The 27546-nt window shown below is 45.5% G+C and overlaps 1 protein-coding gene across 6 annotated transcripts in view; it reads left to right on the top strand.

Annotated features, from left to right (window-relative positions):
- Nucleotides 1-27546, top strand: part of APBA3 (amyloid beta precursor protein binding family A member 3) — a 202396-nt gene that overhangs the window by 119052 nt on the left and 55798 nt on the right. For 5 of the 6 annotated variants that reach the window (XM_068233790.1, XM_068233791.1, XM_068233786.1 and 2 more), the window contains 2 exons: nucleotides 19072-19191; nucleotides 26660-26800. In XM_068233790.1, the coding sequence (XP_068089891.1) occupies nucleotides 19072-19191; nucleotides 26660-26800 (261 nt within the window). The remainder of the gene's footprint in view (nucleotides 1-19071; nucleotides 19192-26659; nucleotides 26801-27546) is intronic. The other variant, XM_068233789.1, reaches the window with a different exon arrangement.

A 27546-nucleotide genomic window follows, 5' to 3' on the forward strand; every position in this document is an offset into this window, starting at 1 on the left:
TCTGCTAGCCTCCCAGGCTTTGATGGTGGTCCTCATAGGAGTCGTGATGGTGGAGTGCCTGTTGATCCCCCTAAAAGGGAGGTTCAACAGTGACTCAAATGAGCCAGTGATGGCGGCCTCCAATACAACCGCTGTATTCCGCTCGTCCTGAGAAAACCACCAGCGTATAGATACAAGCATAGAGGCCAGAAAATATTTACGTAGGTCCGGGAGAGCAAGTCCCCCCCCCCCCCCCCCCATCTATGGGAAGCTGTAGAGTGGCCAGTGAGAGGCGCGGAGCACCCTCACCCCAAATGAAACTGGACGTGATGGAGTCAATTTTTTTAAAAACTGACTGTGGGATCCAGACAGGAGACTGTCTGAGAACATATGTGAACCTGGGGAGAAACAGCATCTTGAAGAGATTCACCCGTCCCACAACTGAAAGCGGAAGAGTCTTCCATATCTGAACTTTTTGGGAGTAGTGGTCAATGACTGGTTGTAGGTTCAGGGTAATAAAGTTTTCTATTGAGTCGTCCACCACAATACCCAGATATTTAAAGCTGCGAACCCATTTAAGTTGGGAATGAGAGGCCGAAGGGGCAATATGTTTATCAATTGGGTATATGAGGGACTTATCCCAGTTAATACAGATGCCCGAGAACATGCCAAAGGAGTTGAGGATCTGCAGTGCTGCATTAAGAGATGGCCCTGGGTCTTCTAAGAAGAGGACCATGTCATCAGCATAAAGTGCCACCTTTTCGACCAATCCCCTCACCCGAAGTCCCTTAATATCTTCAGAGGACCTAAGTTGGATAGCCACTGGCTCAATTGCCAGGGCAAATAGGAGGGGGGAGAGGGGGCAACCCTGACGGGTGCCTCTACGAAGAGGGAAAGGATCCGAGATTTCATCATTGGTTTTGATTCTGGCAACTGGAGAGTGATACATCAGTTTGACCCATGCAATGAATTTATTCCCAATCCCGTACAGCTGGAGAACCTCCCAGAGGTACGGCCATTCAACCGAGTCAAACGCTTTTTGAGCGTCAAGTGTTGCTATCAGGGGCGTAACTAGAAATCACTGGGCCCCCCTGCGAATATTTGGATGGGGCCCCCCCATAGGTGCCAAATAATCATAATGGGGCAGCGTTTCACTGTAAATTAATTGTAAAGTGGGCAGCATTTTACCAGACAATTGTAATGTGGGCCAGAAAATCGTAATGTGGGCAGAGTTCACCAGAAAATCGTAATGTGGGCCTTTAGAAAATCATAATGTGGGCAGAGTTCACCAGAAAATCGTAATGTGGGCAGAGTTCACCAGAAAATCGTAATGTGGGACCCAGTCACAAGAAAATCGTAACGTGAGCAGCAGTCACCAGAAAATTGTAACGTGGACAGCATTCACCAGACAATCGTAATGTGGGCAGCGTTCACCAGAATATCGTAATGTGGGACAGAAAATCGTAATGTGGGCAGAGTTCACCAGAAAATCGTAATGTGGGCAGCGTTCACCAGAAAATTGTAACATGGACAGCATTCACCAGACAATCGTAACGTGGGCAGTGTTCAACAGAAAATCGTAATGTGGGCCAGAAAATCGTAATGTGGGCAGCAGTAAGTCACCAGAATATCATAATGTGGGCAGCACACACCAGAAAATCCTAATGTGGGCAGCAGTCACCAGAAAATCGCAATGTGGGCAGCAGTCACCAGAAAATCGCAATGTGGGCAGCAGTCACCAGAAAATCGCAATGTGGGCAGCAGTCACCAGAAAATCGCAATGTGGGCAGCAGTCACCAGAAAATCCTAATGTGGGCAGCAGACACCAGAAAATCGCAATGTGGGCAGCAGACACCTGAAAATCGCAATGTGGGCAGCAGACACCTGAAAATCGTAATGTGGGCAGCAGACACCTGAAAATCGCAATGTGGGCAGCAGACACCTGAAAATCGTAATGTGGGCAGCAGACACCAGAAAATCGTAATGTGGGCAGCAGACACCTGAAAATCGTAATGTGGGCAGCAGACACCAGAAAATCGCAATGTGGGCAGCAGTGACCAGAAAATCGCAATGTGGGCAGCAGTGACCAGAAAATCATAATGTGGGCAGCAGACACCTGAAAATCGCAATGTGGGCAGCAGACACCAGAAAATCGCAATGTGGGCAGCAGACACCAGAAAATCGCAATGTGGGCAGCAGTGACCAGAAAATCGCAATGTGGGCAGCAGTGACCAGAAAATCGCAATGTGGGCAGCAGTGACCAGAAAATCGCAATGTGGGCAGCAGCAGACACCAGAAAATCGCAATGTGGGCAGCAGACACCAGAAAATCGCAATGTGGGCAGCATTCACCAGAAAATCGCAATGTGGGCAGCAGTTACCAGAAAATCGTAATGTGTGCAGCAGTTACCAGAAAATCATAATGTGTGCAGCAGACACCTGAAAATCGTAATGTGGGCAGCAGACACCTGAAAATCGTAATATGTGCAGCAGACACCTGACAATCACAATGTAGGCAGCGGACACTAGAAAAAAAATGCACCTGTGAAAAAAAACCAATTCACTTACCTGACAGAAGTCTTCTCCTCTCCCGGCATCTGGCTCGCAGCTCCCCGAGTCCTCCTGCAGCACATCTCCTGCGCTGACAGGCAGAGTGCAGAGCTACGGCAAGATGGCTGCCGAAGCCCTGTACTAGAGACACAAAGTCTCCAGTGTAGGGCTTCTTCGGCGGCCATCTTGCCGTAGCCCTGCTCTGCCTGCCGGAGACTATGCAGGTTGCCGGAGCGGGGCAGCGGGGAATGAACTGGCGCAGCGTCTGACGCTGCGGCCAGTTGAGCACCTTGCTGGGGGGTCCAGAGCAGCGCTCCCCCCACGCACAGTGAGCGGGCCCCAGAGCAGCCCCGGGCCCCCCTGCGGCTGAGGGGGTCGCATCCCCGGTAGGTACGCCGGTGGTTGCTATGACTCTAGAACCAGGGTTGTCGTGAGAGACAGCGAGGTGAGTAAAGAGTCGCCTCAGGTTGATGTCCGTACCCCTGCCAGGCATAAAACCAGTCTGGTCCGGGTGTCTTAGGGTTTCAACAGCCTGAGACAGTCTCCTAGCCAGAATTTTGGCCAAAATTTTAATATCGACATTCAGGAGGGAGATTGGCCGATAGGAGGCACAGCAGCTCGGGTCCTTATCTTTTTTGGGAATTACCACTATTAAAACGGTTCTCATAGATTCTGGGAGCCGACAATCCAGTTGCATGGAATTATATAGGTCAGCCAAAGTGGAGGTAAGGTCCTCTCTGTATAATTTATAATATTCAGTGGGGATGCCGTCTAGGCCGGGCGTTTTGCCTGACTGCATACTAGCTATGGCCATGTCCACTTCCTCCTCTGAGATATCAGCCTCCAGGAGCTCTCTCTGTTCCGCTTCCAGCCGTGGGAGGGGGATCCCACCAAGGTACTCTAATAGCTCTGGGAGCGTGTAATGGGCTCTAGAGGTGTACAGGTTAATATAGTATTTGCGGAAAACCTCATTAATCTCTGGGGGCGAGCTGTGGGAGACGCCCACCAATCAGGGGAATAATGATTTTGGTCGACTGCTCCTTAGCTAACCAAGCCAGCAGGCTGCCACATCTATTACCTTGCTCAAAGATGCGATGGGACTGCCTAAGGAGAAATTTTTTGGTGAGGTCAACTTCCAGGAGATTCACCTTTACCTGAGCAGACCTCCACCGCTTGAACGAAGCCGGTGAGGGGCTGCGGCCAAAGGCCATCTCTTCGGATTTTGCGGATTCCTCAGCCTGAGTAAGTGAAAGCTTTCTCCCGTCCCTGACCTTTTTAATCATTGACCTGTATATTCCTCTAATGTAGGCTTTGGAGGCATCCCACACCATATCCTTAGAGGAGGTATCTTTATTAATATTCCAATAGTTAAGCAGTTCAGTGTGTATCTCCCCCCCCCCCCCACCTCCGCATCTTGAATCCAGTACGCAGACACCCTCCAGGCAGCCAAGGACTTCGCACTCCCCGTAGTAATAGATAGCATTACAGGTGCATGGTCAGATATAGCCCAGGGGAGACGATCAATGTCTTCAACCACCTGGAGAACATCCTGGGAGACGAAGAAGTAGTCTAGCCTGGACATAGTATTATGGGAGGAAGAGTGACATGTGAATCCTTGCGGCGACGGATGTTTCCACCTCCAAACGTCTGTGAGGGCAAAGGTATCTGCCCAATTACGCAGTTCTGATGAGCACCTACCCGTTACTGGTGATCTATCAGCCGGTGACATGGTAAGGTTAAAGTCCCCAGCTATGATTACCCTAGCAGACGGATATTGAGCAATTAATGGCATAAGGTCATGTAAAATACCGGTAGTAGCATCAGCCGGAGGAGGGAGATACACACTCACAATCACATATTCTACCCTCTGTAAATTCGCGTGAAGAAGTACAAATCTGCCATGGGGGTCGATTTTGAGTGAGAAGGTCTCAAATGTCAGGCTTCTATTAATTAGTATGCAAACCCCCCTGGAATACGAGGAGTAAGTTGCATGGTAATGTGCTGCCACCCAGGGCTTTTTGGCTGTGAGAACTCTACTGCCTTGGAGATGTGTCTCCTGGAGTAGGCACACATGAGGTTTGTGTTGTTTTAAGTAATTGAAGACAAGTGAGCGCTTAATTTTGTTGTTGAGGCCTCTCACGTTCCACGTGAGTATAGAAAGCCGCTGAGTGTCAGCCATTAACCACTTGAGGACCGCCCCCAGCCGATGGGCGGCGGCAAAGACTGGGCCCAAACGACCGCAATACGCCCATCGGCGGGGGCGGCTGCGGGAGTGGTTATGCGGCGATCGCGTCATTCGTGACGCGATCAGCCGCCGGGGACTGGCTCCGCCCACCGCTCGTAGTAACCCGCCGGCCGTTCGGAAGCGCCGGCGGGTTACTAGCACCCGGATCGCCGCATGTACATAGTATAATAGGCTTTGTAATGTATACAAAGCCTATTATACTGGCTGCCTCCTGCCCTGGTGGTCCCAGTGTCCGAGGGACCACCAGGGCAGGCTGCAGCCACCCTAGTCTGCACCAAAGCACACTGATTTCCCCCCCCCCCTGCCCCCTGATCGCCCACAGCACCCCTCAGACCCCCCCCTGCCCACCCCCCAGACCACTGTTTGCACCCAGTCACCCCCCTAATCACCCATCAACCACTCCCTGTCACTATCTGTCAACGCTATTTTTTTTTTATCCCCCCCCTGCCCACTGCCCCCTCCTGATCACCCCCCACCCCTCAGATTCTCCCCAGACCCCCCCCCCCCCCCCGTGTACTGTATGCATCTATCCCCCCTGATCACCTGTCAATCACCTGTCAATCACCCGTCAATCACCCCCTGTCACTGCTACCCATCAATCAGCCCCTAACCTGCCCCTTGCGGGCAATCTGATCACCCACCCACACCAATAGATCGCCCGCAGATCCGACATCAGATCACCTCCCAAGTGCAGTGTTTACATCTCTTCTCTCCTCTAAACACCCACTAATTACCCATCAATCACCCATCAATCACCCCCTATCACCACCTGTCACTGTTACCCATCAGATTAGACCCTAATCTACCCCTTGCGGGCACCCAATCACCCGCCCACACGCTCAGATTGCCCTCAGACCCCCCTTTATCAATTCGCCAGTGCAATATTTACATCTGTTATTCCCTGTAATAACCCACTGATCACCTGTCAATCACCTATCAATCACCCCCTGTCACTGCCACCCATCAATCACCCCCTGTCACTGCCACCCATCAATCAGCCCCTAACCTGCCCCTTGCGGGCAATCTGATCACCCACCCACACCAATAGATCGCCCGCAGATCCGACATCAGATCACCTCCCAAGTGCAGTGTTTACATCTCTTCTCTCCTCTAAACACCCACTAATTACCCATCAATCACCCCCTATCACCACCTGTCACGGTTACCCATCAGATTAGACCCTAATCTGCCCCTTGCGGGCACCCAATCACCCGCCCACACCTCAGAACGTCCTCAGACCCCAGCCCTGATCACCTCGCTAGTGCATTGCTTGCATTTATTTTCCCCCTCTAATCACACCTTGAGACACCCATCAATCACCTCCTGTCACCCCCTAGCACACCTACCCATCAGATCAGGCCCTAATTTGCCCCGTGTGGGCTCCTGATCACTCGGCCAAACCCTCAGATCCCCCTCAGACCCCCTTCCGATCCCCTTCCCAGTGCATTGATTGCATCTATTTTCCCCTCTAACCGCCCCCTGAGACACCCATCAATCACCTCCTGTCACCCCCCTAGCACTCCTATCCATCAGATCAGGCCCAAAACATCCTGTCATCTAAGAGGCCACCCTGCTTATGACCGGTTCCACAAAATTTGCCCCCTCATAGACCACCTGTCATCAAAATTTGCAGATGCTTATACCCCTGATCAGTCATTTTGAGAAATTTGGTTTCCAGACTACTCACAGTTTGGGGCCCGTAAAATGCCAGGGCAGTATAGGAACCCCACAAGTGACCCCATTTTAGAAAGAAGACACCCCAAGGTATTCTGTTAGGTGTATGATGAGTTCATAGAAGATTTTATTTTTTGTCAAAAGTTAGTGGAAATTGGATTTTTATTGTTTTTTTCACAAAGTGTCATTTTTCACTAACTTGTGACAAAAAATAAAATCTTCTATGAACTCACCATACCACTAACGGAATACCTTGGGGTGTCTTCTTTCTAAAATGGGGTCACTTGTGGGGTTCCTATACTGCCCTGGCATTTTAGGGGCCCTAAACCGTGAGGAGTAGTCTAGAAAACAAATGCCTCAAAATGACCTGTGAATAGGACGTTGGGCCCCTTAGCGCACCTAGGCTGCAAAAAAGTGTCACACATGTGGTATCGCCATACTCAGGAGAAGTAGTATAATGTGTTTTGTGGTGTATTTTTACACATACCCATGCTGGGTGGGAGAAATCTCTCTGTAAATGGACAATTGTGTGTAAAAAAAATCAAAAATGTGTCATTTACAGAGATATTTCTCCCACCCAGCATGGTTATATGTAAAAATACACCACAAAACACATTATACTACTTCTTCTGAGTACGGCGATACCACATGTGTGACACTTTTTTGCAGCCTAACTGTGCTAAGGGGCCCAAAGTCCAATGAGTACCTTTAGGATTTCACAGGTCATTTTGAGACATTTGGGTTCAAGACTACTCCTCACGGTTTAGGGCCCCTAAAATGCCAGGGCAGTATAGGAACTCCACAAGTGACCCCATTTTAGAAAGAAGACACCCCAAGGTATTCTGTTAGGTGTATGATGAGTTCATAGAAGATTTTATTTTTTGTCACAAGTTAGCGGAAATTGAAATGTATTGTTTTTTTTTTTCACAAAGTGTCATTTTCCGCTAACTTGTGACAAAAAAAAAATCTTCTATGAACTCACCATACTCCTAACAGAATACCTTGGGGTGTCTTCTTTCTAAAATGGGGTCACTTGTGGGGTTCCTATACTGCCCTGGCATTTTAGGGGCCCTAAACCGTGAGCAGTAGTCTAGAATCCAAATGCCTCAAAATGACCTGTGAATAGGACGTTAGGCCCCTTAGCGCACCTAGGTTGCAAAAAAGTGTCACACATGTGGTATCGCCGTACTCAGAAGAAGTAGTATATTGTGTTTTGGGGTGTATTTTTACACATACCCATGCTGGGTGGGAGAAATATCTCTGTAAAAGGACAATTGTGTGTAAAAAAAAATCAAACAATTGTCATTTACAGAGATATTTCTCCCACCCAGCATGGGTATGTGTAAAAATACACCCCAAAACACATTATACTACTTCTCCTGAGTACGGCGGTACCACATGTGTGGCACTTTTTTGCACCCTAAGTGCGCTAAGAGGCCCAAAGTCCAATGAGTACCTTTAGGATTTCACAGGTCATTTTGCGACATTTGGTTTCAAGACTACTCCTCACGGTTTAGGGCCCCTAAAATGCCAGGGCAGTATAGGAACCCCACAAATGACCCCATTTTAGAAAGAAGACACCCCAAGGTATTCCGTTAGGAGTATGGTGAGTTCATAGAAGATTTTATTTTTTGTCACAAGTTAGCGGAAAATGACACTTTGTGAAAAAAAACAATTAAAATCAATTTCCGCTAACTTGTGACAAAAAAAAAAAAATCTTCTATGAACTCACCATCCTCCTAACGGAATACCTTGGGGTGTCTTCTTTCTAAAATGGGGTAATTTGTGGGGTTCCTATACTGTCCTGGCATTTTAGGGGCCCTAAAGCGTGAGGAGTAGTCTTGAACCCAAATGTCTCAAAATGACCTGTGAAATCCTAAAGGTACTCATTGGACTTTGGGCCCCTTAGCGCAGTTAGGGTGCAAAAAAGTGCCACACATGTGGTATCGCCGTACTCAGGAGAAGTAGTATAATGTGTTTTGGGGTGTATTTTTCCACATACCCATGCTGAGTGGGAGAAATATCTCTATAAATAGACAATTGTGTGTAAAAAAAATAAAACAATTGTCATTTACGGAGATATTTCTCCCACCCAGCATGGGTATGTGTAAAAATACACCCCAAAACACATTATACTACTTCTCCTGAGTACGGCAATACCACGTGTGGCACTTTTTTGCAGCCTAACTGCGCTAAGGGGCCAAAAGTCCAATGAGCATCTTTAGGCTTTACAGGGGTGCTTACAATTAGGCACCCTCCAAAATGCCAGGACAGTGAACACACCCCACAAATGACCCCATTTTGGAAAGTAGACACTTCAAGGTATTCAGAGAGGAGCATAGTGAGTCCGTGGCAGATTTCATTTTTTTTTGTCGCAAGTTAGAAGAAATGGAAACTTTTTTTTTTTTTTCTTTTTTTTTGTCAGAAAGTGTCATTTTCCGCTAACTTGTGACAAAAAATAAAATCTTCTATGAACTCACCATGCCTCTCACTGAATACTTTGGGATGTCTTCTTTCCAAAATGGGGTCATTTGGGGGGTATTTGTACTATCCTGGAATTTTAGCCCCTTATGAAACCTGACAGGTGCGCAGAAAAGTCAGAGATGCTTGAAAATGGGAAAATTCACTTTTGGCACCATAGTTTGTAAACGCTATAACTTTTACCCAATCCAATAAATATACACTGAATGGTTTTTTTTAATCAAAGACATGTAGCAGAATAACTTTCGCGCTCAAATGTATAGGAAATTTTACTTTATTTGAAAAATGTCAGCACAGCAAGTTAAAAAAGTCATTTTTTTGCCAAAATTCATGTCTTTTTTGATGAATATAATAAAAACTAAAACTCGCAGCAGCAATCAAATAGCAGCAAAAGAAAGCTGTATTAGTGACAAGAAAAGGAGGTAAAATTCATTTAGGTGGTAGGTTGTATGACCGAGCAATAAACCGTGAAAGCTGCAGTGGTCTGAATGGAGAAAAAGGCTCTGGTCCTTAAGGGGCGAAAAGACTGTGGTCCTGAAGTGGTTAATATATAGTTGGAGAAGAAGATTTATGGGATGAGGGAGACCCCCGTGGCAGAGAAGGACTGGACAACACGATGCACCTAAGTAACCCTTAAAAACCCGCCCTGTATTCCCCCCCTACAATGAGAATACTTTACACCCATAACCCCATACAACCAGTTGCATGACAAGAATCCAGTTCTTCTGTCTCATACACTGTAGTAATCAGACTTCTAAAAACAATAGCTCTAAACAGGTTAACTTATATCGATGGAACAGATAATAGGACACTAGTCCAAAGCAGGAGGCAAAGTACATGAATCAAGGGAAGGACTTAAGTGTCAGGGCCCCGCTGCCTGAGTTCTGTAGTGCGGAAATTCTAACTCTCGCTGGCCCGGAGTAGTAAAGGGGATATGTCCGCCATTTTGTAAGCAAGGCCTAGCGGGTGTAGTAGCGGGTGGCCGATATTCAACAGCAAGATAAACGTGGGTAGAGTCTGCCATCAGGAGACATTGAGGTTAGAAGAGGGCACAGTATTAGAAGAAGAGGTACCAGGGGGAAAAAATGGAAAGTCAGTAGCTCTTGGGAGAAATGTTCCATTAGCCCATTATGAGTACCCTCTAACCGCTTGTAGCGGCAGCTCACACCAAATAAACACTACCGGCCAACCATAGAGCAGTCCGCAGTCCAGGCAGTTAATGTAAAACAGGTAAATGAATCAAAAAAGCAGCAGTACTTATCCTGGCAGGGTCTCCACCCAGTCAGCGGCCTCCTTTGGAGTTGAGAAGATGCGGACAGTCTCCCCGTCCACCACCCGCAGCTTTGCCGGGAAGATTGTGGCGTATTTTATCCCTTTGTCTCGTAAGGTTTTCCGGACAGCTTCAAATGACTTGCGGAGACGTTGGGTCTCGGCGGTGAAGTCGGGGAAGATAAGAAGGATCCCATTCTCAAACTCAAGGTCTCCAACCCGACGGGCTTCTCGCAGGACCAGGTCCCGGTCCCGGAAATTGAGGAGGCGGAAGATGAAGGGCCTCGGCCTAGCACCTGGCGGGGGCCTCTTAGCTGGTATACGGTGGGCGCGTTCGACCACAAATTGCCGGGAGAAATCCGCCTCTGGGAGCAGCTTTCTAAGTAAGGCCTCAGTAAAGGTCGTCGTGTCCTCCCCTTCAGCGCCCTCCGGCAGCCCCACAATCCGGAGGTTGTTGCGGCGACATCTGTTTTCTGAGTCCTCCGTTCTGGTCTCCAGTGTGCGGACTCTTTTCAGGAGCGATTGGACATCCGACGTATTCAGGGCCGTAGTGCGCTCCGTGGCCTCCGCCCTCGCCTCCACCTGCGTCAGGCGATCCCGGATCTGAACCAAGTCCTGCCGTATCAGACCCGTGTCTGAGTGGACCTGATCAATCTTGGCGGAGAGCTTTTCATCAAGCTTAGCCAGGACCTCGAGGAGGGAGGGGTGGTCGCCCTCGACCTCCGCCGCCATAGTTTGCACTGCCTTGCTGCGTTTCTTGTTAGCCGGGCACTCCCGTGGAGTTGCTGTAACGGTCGCGGGGTCTCTAGACTCCTTTTTACTCTTCCCCGGTGACATGCAGGAGTGTCCGTTGGGTCCCACTCGCAGAATATAGTGAGAAGAGAGTGCTTAGGGCTATTCAGGATAGTTATATCGAAATCCTACAGCGGAGACTCGAGAGGCACGTCTGTTCACTCCGCCATCTTGGTCACGCCCCGATGTGATAAGTATAGTGACAATAGCCGCCGGATAGGTGATCTATGTGCAAGTGTGCGTTGAATATCCAAGTATGAGATAGATACATAGGTGTGGGTGGATTATGTATTCACTCAGGCTGAATGTAGTATTCTTTATTAGCAACAATGTTATGATTGCATGTTACCCTCTGCACATTTGTCCCCCATATATAAAACTTTAGCTCTTTCCACTTGGAGTAACATGGAACATAACATAGTAACATGGTATATCTTATTGTAAAGAACACATAACGTTTAATTTTATACCTAACAGGCCCTTCTCAAAAAATTAGCATATTGTGATAAAGTTCATTTATTTTCTGTAATGTACTGATAAACATTAGACTTTCATATATTTTAGATTCATTACACACAACTGAAGTAGTTCAAGCCTTTTATTGTTTTAATATTGATGATTTTGGCATACAGCTCATGAAAACCCAACATTTCTATCTCAAAAAAATTAGCATATCATGAAAAAGTTCTCTAAACAAGCTATTAACCTAATCATCTGAATCAACTAATTAACTCTAAACACCTGCAAAAGATTCCTGAGGCTTTTAAAAACTCCCAGCCTGGTTCATTACTCAAAACCACAATCATGGGTAAGACTGCCGACCCGACTGCTGTCCAGAAGACCATCATTGACCCCCTCAAGCAAGAGGGTAAGACACAGAAAGAAATTTCTGAACGAATAGGCTTTTCCCAGAGTGCTGTATCAAGGCACCTCAGTGGGAAGTCTGTGGAAAGGAAAAAGTGTGGCAGAAAACGCTGCACAACAAGAAGAGGTGACCGGACCCTGAGGAAGATTGTGGAGAAGGACTGATTCCAGACCTTGGGGGACCTGCAGAAGCAGTGGACTGAGTCTGGAGTAGAAACATCCAGAGCCACCGTGTACAGGCGTGTGCAGGAAATGGGCTACAGGTGCCGCATTCCCCAGGTTTTTCTGCCTTGAGACGTTGCCACCAGCAGAGCCCAGATTCACCAGGATGGCCTTGGTGGTGATCTTTGGATTCTTTTTCACCTCTCTCACTATCCTCCTGGCCAGCACAGGTGTCACTTTTGGCTTCCGACCACATCCTCTGAGATTTTCCACAGTGTGGAACATCTTGTATTTTTTAATAATGCTTTGCACTGTAGCCACTGGAACTTGAAAACATTAAGCCCTTTCTTGACTAGTGAGCAGCCACAATGTGCAGCTGGAGGTCCTCACTGAGCTCCTTTGTCTTAGCCATGACTGTGCACAAACCAACTGCATGGTATAGAACTTTGGATTTTCCCACAGACTGTGACAGCTTGTGAAGGGTATGAATAATTTTGGACTGGATACTTATTGCTCAAATGTAAATAAAAGCTGAGAATTTTTTCCCACAATAATGCCTCTTGTACATCGTCTTTTTATCTTTTGGGAGACACCTATGTCATTTCCTGTCAAAAAATTAATTGCTGGTCGAATTAAAGTAAGTTTAAGTCGAAATTTGTGAAGGGTATGAATAATTATGGGCACTGTGTGTGTGTGTGTATATATATATATATATATATATATATATATATATATATATATATATATATATATACATACACATACATACATATACACACACTAGCTGGACGCCCGGCGTTGCCCGGTTATATATTTGGCTAATGTTGGCTCTGCCCACTTTTCCTAACCCTAACACACAATTACTTAATGACCAAGTATGTGAGCTTTGCGGTCTTTGGCATCAATAATTTGCAATGAAATAAAATTAATCTGATTGAATGTGGCTCCACCCCTTTTCTGAATTTGAACCCCAATCATCCAATGGCCAACTGTACCAGGTACAGGTGATTAACAGTGCAAGAATGGCAGCAATTAAATATTCCCCTTAAAAATCAATAGGTGGATTTTGATTTGCTTTTATAGGCTCCACCCACTTTTCTGAATATTAATCCCAGTCACCCAGTGACCAACTGTGCAAAGTTTGAGAACCCTACCATTAACAGTGTAAGAATGGCTGCAGTTTACATTTGCGCAATGAAATTTGTATTTTTCTCCACCCACTTATTTCCTAACATTGTTCAGGTATGTATTTGGCTGGTGCTGGCTTCGCCTACTATTTCTAACCCTAACACACTATTACTCAATAACCAAGTTTGTGAGCTTTGTGGTCTTTGGCATCAATAATTTGCATTGAGATTAAACAAATCTGATTGGCTGTTTGTGGCTCCACCCCTTTGTCTGAATTTGAACCCCAGTCACCCAATGACCAACTGTACCAGGTTTAAGGCTTGTGCCATTAACAGTGCAAGAATGGTAGCAATTACATATTCCCCTTGAAAATCAATAGGTGAATTTTGATTGGCTTTTGTAGGCTCCACCCACTTCTCTGAATATTAATCCCAGTCACCCAGTGACCAATTGTGCAAAGTTTGAGAACCCTACCATTAAAAGTGTAAGAATTGTGAATTTCTCAGTGAAATTTGCATTTGTCTCCGCCTACTGATGGCCAGGCATTGCCCGATTATGTATTTTGCAGGTGTTGACTGCAGGCGCGGAGCTAGGGGGGGTCGGGGTAGGTCAAGTGCCCCCGGGCGCCGGGTCCCTAAGGGCGCCCAGCTGAGCTGATTTTTTTTTTTTCTGCGGAGGGGAGCAGCGCAGAGAAGAGAAGAGGGAGAGCTATGCGGACGGTGGAGAAGGGGGCCATCTCCCCCCCTTCTCTCACCTTAGGGCTCTCCCTCCCTCCATCGCTGTCCCCTCCGTTATTGTCCGGGTGCTGGCGCAGCGGGCGGGACTCACCTCCGTCTCGCTCCAGCGCCGGCCGGAAGTTCGGATCCCGCAGCCGCTGCTCTTGTCTGGACTAGACCAGAGTAGCGGCAGATCCATCCGCGCTGCGACGAGACGGAGGTAAGTTCCGCCCGCCGCTGCCAGCACCCGGACATTAATGGAGGGGACAGCGAGGGAGAGAGAGCAGCTCTCCCTCTTCTCTGCGCTGCTCCCCTCCTGCTGGGGAGGCAGGGAGGGGGACACCTGGCTACCTACTCTGGGCATATATACCCCTGGCTACATCTACTGGGCATATATACCCCCTGGCTACATCTACTGGGCATATATACCCCTGGCTACATCTACTGGGCATATATACCCCTGGCTACATCTACTGGGCACATATACCCCTGGCTACATCTACTGGGCACATATACCCCTGGCTACATCTACTGGGCATATATACCCCTGGCTACATCTACTGGGCATATATACCCCTGGCTACATCTACTGGGCATATATACCCCTGGCTACATCTACTGGGCATATATACCCCCTGGCTACATCTACTGGGCATATATACCCCTGGCTACATCTACTGGGCATATATACCCCTGGCTACATCTACTGGGCATATATACCCCTGGCTACATCTACTGGGCATATATACCCCTGGCTACATCTACTGGGCATATATACCCCTGGCTACATCTACTGGGCATATATACCCCTGGCTACATCTACTGGGCATATATACCCCTGGCTACATCTACTGGGCATATATACCCCTGGCTACATCTACTGGGCATATATACCCCTGGCTACATCTACTGGGCATATATACCCCTGGCTACATCTACTGGGCATATATACCCCTGGCTACATCTACTGGGCATATATACCCCTGGCTACATCTACTGGGCATATATACCCCTGGCTACATCTACTGGGCATATATACCCCTGGCTACATCTACTGGGCATATATACCCCTGGCTACATCTACTGGGCATATATACCCCTGGCTACATCTACTGGGCATATATACCCCTGGCTACATCTACTGGGCATATATACCCCTGGCTACATCTACTGGGCATATATACCCCTGGCTACATCTACTGGGCATATATACCCCTGGCTACATCTACTGGGCATATATACCCCTGGCTACATCTACTGGGCATATATACCCCCTGGCTACATCTACTGGGCATATATACCCCTGGCTACATCTACTGGGCATATATACCCCTGGCTACATCTACTGGGCATATATACCCCTGGCTACATCTACTGGGCATATATACCCCCTGGCTACATCTACTGGGCATATATACCCCCTGGCTACATCTACTGGGCATATATACCCCATGGCTACATCTACTGGGCATATATACCCCTGGCTACATATACTGGGCATATATACCCCCTGGCTACATATACTGGGCATATATACCCCCTGGCTACATCTACTGGGCATATATACCCCTGGCTACATCTACTGGGCATATATACCCCTGGCTACATCTACTGGGCATATATACCCCTGGCTACATCTACTGGGCATATATACCCCCTGGCTACATCTACTGGGCATATATACCCCCTGGCTACATATACTGGGCATATATACCCCCTGGCTACATATACTGGGCATATATACCCCTGGCTACATATACTGGGCATATATACCCCTGGCTACATATACTGGGCATATATACCCCTGGCTACATATACTGGGCATATATACCCCCTGGCTACATGGACTGGGCATATATACCCCCTGGCTACATCTACTGGGCATATATACCCCATGGCTACATATACTGGGCATATATACCCCTGGCTACATATACTGGGCATATATACCCCCTGGCTACATATACTGGGCATACATACCCCCTGGCTACATCTACTGGGCATATATACCCCTGGCTACATCTACTGGGCATATATACCCCTGGCTACATCTACTGGGCATATATACCCCCTGGCTACATCTACTGGGCATATATACCCCTTGGCTACATATACTGGGCATATATACCCCCTGGCTACATATACTGGGCATATATACCCCTGGCTACATATACTGGGCATATATACCCCTGGCTACATATACTGGGCATATATACCCCCTGGCTACATGGACTGGGCATATATACCCCCTGGCTACATATACTGGGCATATATACCCCTGGCTACATATATTGGGCATATATACCCCCTGGCTACATGGACTGGGCATATATACCCCCTGGCTACATATACTGGGCATATATACCCCTGGCTACATATATTGGGCATATATACCCCCTGGCTACATGGACTGGGCATATATACCCCCTGGCTACATATACTGGGCATATATACCCCTGGCTACATATACTGGGCATATATACCCCCTGGCTACATATACTGGGCATATATACCCCCTGGCTACATATACTAGGCATATATACCCCTGGCTACATATACTGGGCATATATACCCCCTGGCTACATGGACTGGGCATATATACCCCCTGGCTACATATACTGGGCATATATACCCCCTGGCTACATGGACTGGGCATATATACCCCTGGCTACATATACTGGGCACATATACGCCTGTCTATATATACTGGGCACATATTATTCTCCTGGCTACATATACTGGGCATATATACCCCTGGCTACATATACTGGGCACATATACCTCTGGCTACATATACTGGGCACACATATCCCTGCCTACATATACTGGGCACATATACCCCTGGCTACCTGTTCTGTGGACATCTCTACCCCTGGCTACCTGTTCTGGGGACATCTATACCGCTGGCCACCTATTCTGGGGACATCTATACCGCTGGCCACCTATTCTGGGGACATCTTTACCGCTGGCCACCTATTCTGGGGACATCTATACTGCTGGCCACCTATTCTGGGGACAACTATAGACCTGGGGCTACCTATTTTTGGGGAACCACGTCAGATTGAGTGTATTTTGGAGAACTGCTGCCAGGTGAGAGGTGTCTACCATATTAAGGGGGCATTCTACCTATTTATGTGAAATGCTGTCTATTTATGTGACTCATGACTGCTGAATTTGTCTTGTTGGGGGCCTCATGATTGCTGAGTTGGTTATGTTGGGGGTCTCATGATTGCTGAATTTGTCTTGATGGGGGGGGCTCATGATTGCTGAATTTGTCTTGGAACATGCTGGAAGGTACATACTGAGGGAGGGTGGGTGAGCGTGAGCCTGCTAACCTCCATATACATTTGGCTCCACCCATAACCACGCCCACATTTATTATGTGACCACGCCCCTTTTTGGCGCGGCGCGCGTACCTTGACTTTGGGGGGCGCATTAATAGTCTTTGTCCCCGGGCGCTGAAAACCCTAGCTACGCCTCTGGTTGACTGCGCCCACTTTTCCTAACCCTAACACACAATTAATCAATTACTCAATGACCGAGTTTGTGAGCTTTGCGGTCTTTGGCATCAATAACCTGCATTAAAATCAAACAAATCATATTGGCTGTGTGTGGCTCCACCCTATTTTATGAATGTAAACCCCAGTCACGCAATGATCAACTGTACCAGGTTTGAGGCTTGTGCCATTAACAGTGCAAGAATGGCAGCAATGAAATATTCCCCTGAAAATCAATAGGTAGTTTTTGATTGCCTTTTGTAGGCTCCACCCAATTTTCTGAATATTAACCCCAGTCACCCAGTAACCAACTGTGCAAAGTTTGAGAACCCTACCATTAACAGTGTAAGAATGGCTGCTGTTTACATTTTCCCAGGAAAATTTGTATTTGTCTCCGCCCACTTATGAACCGGCGTTGCCCGCTTATGTATTTGGCTGGTGTTGGTTGTGCCCACTTTTCTAACCCTAACGCACAATTAATCAATTACCAAGTTTGTGAGCTTTGCGGTGTTTGGCATCAATAATTTGCATTGGAATGAAACAAATCTAATTGGCTGTTTGTGGCTCCACCCCCTTTCTGAAACTGAACCCTAGTCACCCAATGATCAACTGTACCAGGTTTGAGGCTTGTGCCATTAACAGTGCAAGAATGGCAGCAATGTAAATATTCCCCTTGAAAATCAATAGGTTAATTTTGATTGGCTTTTATAGACTCCACCCACTTTTCTGAATATTAATCCCAGTCACCCAGTAACCAACTGTGCAAAGTTTGAGAACCCTACCATTAACAGTGTAAGAATGGCTGCTGTTTACATTTTCCCAGTAAAATTTGTATTTGTCTCCTCCCACTTATGACCCAGCGTTGCCAGCTTATGTATTTGGCTGGTGTTGGCTGTGCCTACTTTTCTAACCCTAACACACAATTAATCAATTACCAAGTTTGTGAGCTTTGCGGTGTTTGGCATCAATAATTTGCATTAAAATGAAACCAATCTAATTGGCTGTTTGTGGCTCCACCCCCTTTCTGAAATTGAACCCTAGTCACCCAATGATCAACTGTACCAGGTTCAAACCTTGTGCCATTAACAGTGCAAGAATGGCAGCAATGTAAATATTCCCCTTGAAAATCAATAGGTTAATTTTGATTGGCTTTTATAGACTCCACCCACCTTTCTGAATATTAATCCCAGTCACCCAACGACCAACTGTGCAAAGTTTGAGAACCCTACCATTAACAGTGTAAGAATGGCTGCAGTTTACAGTTTACAGTGAAATTTGTATTTGTTTCCGCCCCCTTTTTGGTTATGGGAATAAAAAGTATCCTATACTTTATTCCAGGTAATGTACTATGTGTGTGCCAAATTTCATTCAAATCCGTTCAGCCGTTTTTGCTTGATCGAGTACCAAACATCCAAACATCCGAACTTTCCCATTTATTATATTAGTAGGATGGATATGTATACATGTATATATATATATATATATATATATATATATATATATACATATATATATATATATATATATATATATATATATATATATATATATATATATATATATATATATATACATACAGTGTGTGTGTATGTATATATATATATATATATATATATATATATATATATATATATATATATATATATGCGCATACACTTATAATATTTGATGAGCAAATTTTCACTTGTTTCATTTTTATCTATTATCTTTCTTAGGAGCTTAAAGATCAGTCTGAGGTGACCCTGAGCATTGTGCACTGCCCCCCAGTTGTCACTGCCATTATATATAAGCCTCACCCTACTTACCAATTGGGCTTTTGTGTGGAAGATGGAGTGGTAAGTTTAATGTAGCTACTACATTTTATAATGTCACAAATATACTAGATGTAATTTTGACTTCTTAAAGGGGTACTGTGGGGGCTTGGTAAGGATAAAAACCGCCACTTACCTGGGGCTTCTATCAGACCCCTGTAGCAGTAATGTCCCACGTCGTCCTCCTCCGATCTGCCGTTCCCCGCCGCTGGCACCGGGCACTATTCGTCGAATAATGCGCGCTGCTGTTCGTGTCATCAGAAGCTTACTGCGCAGGCGCAGTATGAAGTTTTCTTGTACTGCGCCTGCGCAGTAAGCTTCTGATGATGTGGGCAGGAGCGAGCACGGACGCGCAGCCGCAGTTGGATGGCGCGCCGCGCTAGACCAGGACCGGTGGCGGGGAACAGCAGATCGGAGGAGGACGGAATGGGACATTACTGCTACAGGGGGCTGATAGAAGCCCCAGGTAAGTGGCAGTTTTTATCCTTACCAAACCCCCACAGAACCCCTTTAAACCAGAAAGGTATTTGCGATAATTCAGCTTTAAGTAAGCAACTGTGGTTTTTCATGATGAATTACTCCCAAATATGCAAATGATGTATTTATACTCCTGAAAGCAAGGCTGCACATTCAGAACCATTGGTGTATAGTGAGCCTATAGCTAATAAGTTTTAAAGAGCCTCATCAATCCAACATTCATACAGCCTGTTTCAGACTTTTTGGTCTTCTTCAGTGCATGGCATGGATTGATATGGCTCTATCGGATAGGGTTTGGACTAGTACCAAGGAATACCAAGACAGCTCATGGTGACCCAGAACCACTTGGAGAGTATAAAGGACTAAGAGAGACCAGAAAGCCCTCTATTAAAAAAATCTTAATGTAATTTTGCCTTCTGAGAACAGAAGATATTTGCAATAATTCAGCTCTAAGTGAGCCACTGTGGTTTCCCATGACGCATCACTTCCAAATATTCAAATAATCTCTTTATGCCACTCCAGTTCTAACCTTCCCCTCTTGATTCTTAACACTCTCCTACTATAACAATAATCTCCCCCTTCTCTACTCCTAACACTAACATTTTTTTCACAATTACAGCTGATTAGTTTGACCACCGGATACGGAACCTTACAGGGTACAAGGAAGATCAATACATTTTTGGCCACTCCTTTTTCCCCTGCCCTCCCTATTGGTTGAAAGGGTGCTTAGGCAAGTTGGAAGATAACAGTCCAACAAGAAATGGGAGACTGCAATTCAATATTGGCAATAGAGGCAGTTTAGCTTTTATATGCAGGATGCACTACAGGTACTGGGTGGGTGAAAGGTTTGGGTGCTGGCAAAGGTAGGTGGGAGGTTTGGGTACTGGCTGGGAGGTTTGAGTGTTGGCTGGGGAGGGAGGTTTGGGTGCTGATTAAGTTGGGTGGTTTGAGTTTTAGCCATGGTGGTTTGGAGGTTTGGGTGCTGGCTGGGCTGGGTGCAGCCTGGGCGGTTTAGGTGCTGGCTGGGGTTAGTGGGAGGTTTGGTTGGGTGCTGGCTGGGGATGGCTGGAAGAGCTGCTGATAACCTCTCTGTCACTGTCAGACCTCTCACAAGCGGCGATTAGAAAGAGATGCTACCTGCCCGGTGGACTTCACATGCAGGAAGTGACCTATGATGCCACTTCCGCATATGAAATGGTCTGATTCTGGGGGTAGCGTGTGCACCCACCTACTCTCTCCAGTCACTACTGATCTAAGGTCTGACAGTGTTAGAGAGAAGTGATGGCCGAAGATAGCGATTTTGCGTTTGCAAATTTTACCACAAACACTCGCAAACCGTTCGTTTGACTTAAATGGCAGGCGAACTTCTGAAAACTTCAGGGCATCTCTGCAGCCACTATTTATTTAAAAAGGTGTACAAAGTGTACAAAACCCAGACAGTGCCATGGTGGAGGAGGATCAAGGGCTAAATATTAGTTTATTAACAAAATAAACAATAAAGAGGTGTAGCTATAGTGACTGTGGGGTGCCTGACCAGGACTTCGGCATGCAGGGTATCGAGACTGAGGCTAGGAAGTCGAGTACTACCAGAACTTACTAAACAACATAAACGTTACCAGGCATTATCAAGAAATAGTGCAGGATACACTTGTGGAGGAGACAACACAGTTCACAGCAGAGACAGGGAGGAAGGTTGCTTAAAGTGACCACAGCTCTGGGCTTCCAATAACCACCACAGTAAACGAGACCAGGATGGTTGCTCAGAGGGATTGCAGCTCTGAGCTTTTGCTGTCCGCCACAATGAATAAGATTAGGACAGACCGAAAGGAACGTTTGCCAATCTGATTGCTACCGCAGTGATGGCACACATCAATACAGGTACACAAACAAGACAACACAAGACACATAACTAATAGCAACCGCAGCTATTGTCAAGTCCACAGGAGCAGGACTAGCAGAAGTGCTTGCCAATAACTACTGGAGTGATGGCTGCATCCAGACTAGCTGGACTAGAAGGAACTTTGCTGTTTGCCCATGCAGAAACAACGACCGTCCACAATGAAGCAAAGCAAGGTAAATAACAATCGAGAAACAGGATCCAGCCAACAGCTATAACAAAGCTGAAAGCAATGACAGGCAAATTGTCAAGGCAGGAAGAGGCTTTTATATGGACATCCACCAGTGAGAGCAGACGTGCAAATTTCAACACAAGTGAATGGTAAAATAATTAATCCTGTGCTGCTTTGAACTGCAAGGTGAAATGATACTCATTGCAAAATGTAGCAAAACTATGCAGCTATATGGGTGCATAGAAATCAGAACTGCCTGTTTGCTGCAACCAACTGGACCTGCTAGGGGGGGATCATGACATCTTCATACCTTTGGCTCTGAATATGCATGTCACATGATCGGGAACTGGAGGTATTAAACAATAGTGTGTGCCGCTGCTGGGAAGAACAAAAGAGACACGATGCAACGCTGGAGTAGGTTAATATTGCACTGCTCTGCTGGGCTACTCTATGTAGGGAGATGGTGTCGTGGGTGGAGGGGGGGAGGTGTGTGTTATATCATCCACACAGGTGGATTTAGATCCAAGGAGGGGGCTGCATGCTAATTTTGCAGGAGGGTCTTCTGGGTTATTGTTGCACTCAGGCTCAAACTGACAATGTTTCAACCAGACTCCTCTGGATGAGAAGGCAGCTTTTACTGCTTTGAATGATGCAAATTTGAAGGTCTCAAGGGCCACATAAAATGCCAAGTAGGGCCCCATAAAATGGCAAGGAGGGCTGCATTTCGCCTTGAGTTTGATACCTGTGGTCTATAGCAAGGTGCCGTTTGTCACAAAACAGTTTGCATGTTTTGGTTGGATTGATGCAAGATGGTTGTAGGTTTTAAAACAACTAGGTACCTAATGTGTATAGCCTGTTCAAACGATCAGAAAATATTGAAATTCAATCTGGTGTGGTTCTGCTTTGTCCCTTTAGTATAGGGTGGGGGAGAGGGGATCCAATCAATTACTGAGTTTACTGTATGTTAATCCAACATGCTTTAAGATACAGTACGTGTACTCTAGGGGGAGAGTCTTAACCAATTGTCTGTTTTGGTATAGTATATCTACGCCTTTAGATATTCCAGTTTCTGTTCCAGGGTCGTAGATATACTACCTCGTCGCGATTGCCCATACGCTCCCGTGCACATTCTCGTTGCTGCCCATTAGTACACTGATTAGTGAATGGGAACACAGTTCCCATTCACTGATCAAAGTGCCTGTGATTAATTTACAAAATTAAAGTGGAAGCATACACAATAACTTCCTGTGTACTGATCACAGTAAACAGGAATAAACTGGGGGGCGTCTAGTGGCCAAATAGTAAAATTGTACCCAAATACATTAAATTAAATAAAAATACATAAATCCCTTATTAAAATTAACCCTTACCTCCCCCACTTTCTCATAGTTACCAAAATAAAACATTTGTATATACAAAAAAAATAGACATAAAAAAACATAAATAGAACTTGATTGTAACAGATAATGTTATTTTATGGTCCACTTATAAGGATACAATGAAACTTTGATCCCCTAACCCTCCCAGGCTTTCATTTAAAGGTTATCCCGATTTTCCCCTAGCTTTTCATGAACACTCTCAGTTTGAGTGGGGGATTACTAACTCAATGACAACTTCAAATCGCTTATTGGCTGGCAGATAAAAGTATTCCTTTTTCTTTGCTTCAATTTAATAAGACCTGCTTTTTTCAGAGTATCTCAGATTAGGCATTTTTTCTTAAAACACACTGGTCCATATGGATTGCTCACTTGTACTTTTCATGAGAATTTATACTTGTCTTCTACTCCTTGCAGGGGAGCAATCTCTCGTTAGTATTCACATATGATTGGGCTTTTACAGGGTAAAAAGACTAAAAATTATACGGGACTGGGTTGTCGAGTTCCACCTTGATCTGACCCAAGAGGATTGGTATAAAATCAATGTAAATATGCTGAGCGCCAAAAGAACACCTATGATCAGAGATACAGCTATTAAACTTGCCTTAAGGTGGTGTAGGATACCCTTAAAACTCCACAGATTTTTTTCCAGTGTTTATCCATTGTGTTTTAGGGGCTGCCAAGTGGAAGGCTCTTTTTACAACATATTTTGGGTGTGCCCTGTGGTTAATACAATTTGGAAGAGATTAAAAACTGATTTAGGCCACCTCTCTTCTACTACAATCAAACTGGAAGCTCCCCATGGTCTACTGTTAGCTCCTAATGAAAGAGTTCCTAAAAGTCAGAAGCGTGTGTACTACGTGTTCATATGTTCAATATTATGGGCTGTAGCCAGAAACTGGAAGACTGCTGGGGTCTCTACCTCATACATTTTGCATAGGGTGGAGGAGATTTGCCTAATGGATTATTTGTATCACACACTGCATGACACCCTGTTAACATATAAGGTAAACTGGAAGAACTGAACTAGCACTAGCATTCTGTAGTCCGAAAAGTTTGTGTTCTTGATTGGCCTGGGAAGCTTTTAGGTGTTCTTGACATTTTATTTTTATTGTTGTATCATGAGTTGGAATAGTTAAATATGAAAGTTTTAATAACTTGTTTTTCTAATATGTTATCTCATGTCCTTTTGTGGGTTATGTGTATGGTCACACTATATGCTTTATTATTGTTATGTCAGATGTAACTTTCTTTCTGCCTTTTTTCTTTTGCAATAAAGACCAAGTGAAAGAAAAAAAAATACATAAATAGTTACCTTAGGCAAGGAACTTTTTAAATATATATGTCACAAGAGTATATTACTGCTATTTTTTGCAAATAAGGGCTTGTAATTAATGACAAACACAAAACTGAAAAATACACCTTTATTTCCAAATAAAATATTGGCGCCATACACTTTGCTCGGGACATAATTTAAATGTAATAACTGGGACAAATGGGCAAATAAAATGTGTGGGTTTTATCCACAGCAGCATGTTTTATTTTGAAATTATAATGACCAAAAACTGATAATGATTATTTTTCATTGTTTTTCTTATTATTCCCGTTAATATGCAGTAAGGATAAAATAATTCTTAGCAAAATGTACCACCCAAAGAAAGTCTAATTGGTGGAGAAAATAAAATAAAAAGATATAGATCATTTTGTTGTAATGAGTAGTGACAAAGTTATTGACGAATGAAAGGGAGGAGTACTGAAAGGTGAAAATTGCTCTGCCCCATAAAGGGAAAAACCCCTCAGTGGTGCAGTGGTTAAAGACTTTTCTCAAATTGGAATCCAGGGCTAAGAGATATCTACTTAGTGCACATTACATGCCACCCCAGTATGCAAGACAGAAGACTTGTTAGATTCAGTAGAGAAGGGAGATTACAGCCATTATAATTGCTTTTTATTATAACTTATAGTAGCCAGACAAACACTGAACAGATACTGTAGCACTTCGTAATCGTAATAAATGATGGACAATCACTATTACCTGCAGTATAGTCAGCAGTTGTTTGGATAGTTCCAGGCATCAGAAGTGATGCAATGATTTTGAAACACAACGTGAATAGGGTCTATTCACACTATAAAACACAATACTCAATACACAGTTTTACTTTGCATTGTTTTACAATTGTATGTTGTGTCTTAAGCAATGTACCACACTACTTTTTTGGTACACAAGAGTACTGCGTGCTGCCCCATTCAGTGTAATACATGAAGTCAACAAGGCAAAAAATGTGAATCAGTTAAGATAGAAAAACAGGAATAGTGAATCAGTTAATTTGGGCGCTGCTATAGGCTGCAGTAGAAAGTAAAGGAATACTTAAGTAAAAAAAAAAAATGACATTTACTCACCTGGGGCATCCCTCAGCACCCCGAAGCTGGATGGTGCCCTCGCAGCCCCGCTCCGATCATCCTGTCCCCGCCGGCGGCTACTTCCGGTTCGGCGACAGCCGCCGACAGGCTGGGAACGCGGCTGTTTTTCCGCGTTCCCAGCCGCTGCTATCACTCTCTATGCTGCTATAGCGTATATATATACGCTATAGCAGCATAGAGAGTGATAGCAGCGGCTGGGAACGCGGAAAATCAGCCGCGTTCCCAGCCTGTCGGCGGCTGTCGCCGAACCGGAAGTAGCCGCCGGCGGGGACAGGACGATCGGAGCGGGGCTGCGAGGGCACCATCCAGCTTCGGGGTGCTGAGGGATGCCCCAGGTGAGTAAATGTCATTTTTTTTTTTTACTTAAGTATTCCTTTAAGGCTATGGCGGTGGTTGATTTGTTATCGAGTACAGCTGCTATGTAGTTGAACTCAGTTTAGCGTTGGGAGTGACAATCATTTGCTACAGCTATGTAGCCAAACTGCCGTTGGTGGCAGTAGCTGGTGCTGAAGTCATGGTGCCCATACACGATACAATAAAAACGTTCGATTTTCCCGTTTATTTGATCTAAATGATCAAATCGAAAGTTAAAAAAAAAACAATTCGATCAAGAAATTCGAAGGATTATCCCGTGTTTTCGAGAAAAATCTGATCAGACATGCTGGAAAAATCTTTACATTCGATTTAACGGAGTAATTGAACTAAATTATCTAATCGAAAAAAAAATGAAAAATTGTACCATTTATGGCCACCTTTAGTTAACGGCGGGGAGACAGAGGCTAGTGATGATAGACAGCGTGATAGCTAATGGGGCAGGTCAGTGTTAGGTGTGGGTTGGGGGGTGTTAGTATCAGACGGAGTGAGTTAGTGTTTTTTGAGAATTAGGTTAGGGTTAGTGATAGAATATCGGTAAAGTTACCGGTATTCTGCTAACGGTAAAAGCACAAAGTAGAATATCTATGAATTTACCGATATTCTTCTATCACATTCATCTTGCACCCCTTTTAACATGCACTTTTAAATGTATGCAAAGCAGGTGGCATTGCGCTACAGTATAACACACTGTCACCTGCATTGCATAGTGTGAATATTGTTAAATGCTGTTTATTACAAAAAAAAAAAAGAAATTGACTATGCATTACTATACAGATTTGTAGCCTTGTTCGTGGTGGTATTGCTGAAAAAGGAGGAATCAGAGTTGGTCATCGAATCATTGAAATAAATGGTCAAAGCGTTGTGGCCACATCACATGAGAAAATAATTCAGACTCTACTGGAAGCCACAGGGGAGGTATTGTCATCAGTTTTGGTTTTTAAAATATATTTTAAATTTAAGTAGATTTAAAATTTTACTAAATAAACGGCACAGCTGTAAGGTTCATTAGCCTCAGACTTGCTAGTCTCCCCCTTGACCCAAATCCAGGCCTGAACTTTCCATAAGGCACTGTAGGCTCGTATGTACAGGCATCTTATGTGGCAGAGGCCTCGCCCCTTCTCCTCCTTACCCTCCCAGTGACCCTTGCTCCACTGGCGTAGGAGAAGTGGCGACTGCGCTCTAGTAGGAGCCATTGCCCGGCCACCTACTTTGTCTCCTCTGTCTCCATAGCCTCAGTGCTGAGGAGTTTGAAGAGGTAAGTTACCCTCTCCCTCTTTTCTCTTTGTCCCCCACCACCACCATCAGCCCTTGTAGTGTCCAGCACCCACTACACTGCTTTCTGTAGCACCTCTTTCCCACCAGACCCTCAACACATCCCTCTCTTTTTCTAGCCACTCCTTAGCATCTACAATAGCTCCCAGACCCCTTTCAACCCCCACCCACCTCAATATCCCTTACTCACTCTCGCTCCAGATTCTAAATAAGCCCTCACTCACTCTTTACTCCCCCCAACCCCCCCCCCCCCCCCTTCCACACACACACTCATTAGCCCTCACTCTCTCTCTCCCAGATCCTCAATAAGCCCTCCTCTCTCCCCACCTGGCCACCCCACAATACCCTCAATATGCCCCTTTGTCCTCAATATGCCCCTCTGAGCTATC

The sequence above is a fragment of the Hyperolius riggenbachi genome, chromosome 1 (genome assembly GCF_040937935.1).
Source record: "Hyperolius riggenbachi isolate aHypRig1 chromosome 1, aHypRig1.pri, whole genome shotgun sequence".
In the NCBI taxonomy this organism is placed as follows: Eukaryota; Metazoa; Chordata; class Amphibia; order Anura; family Hyperoliidae; genus Hyperolius; species Hyperolius riggenbachi.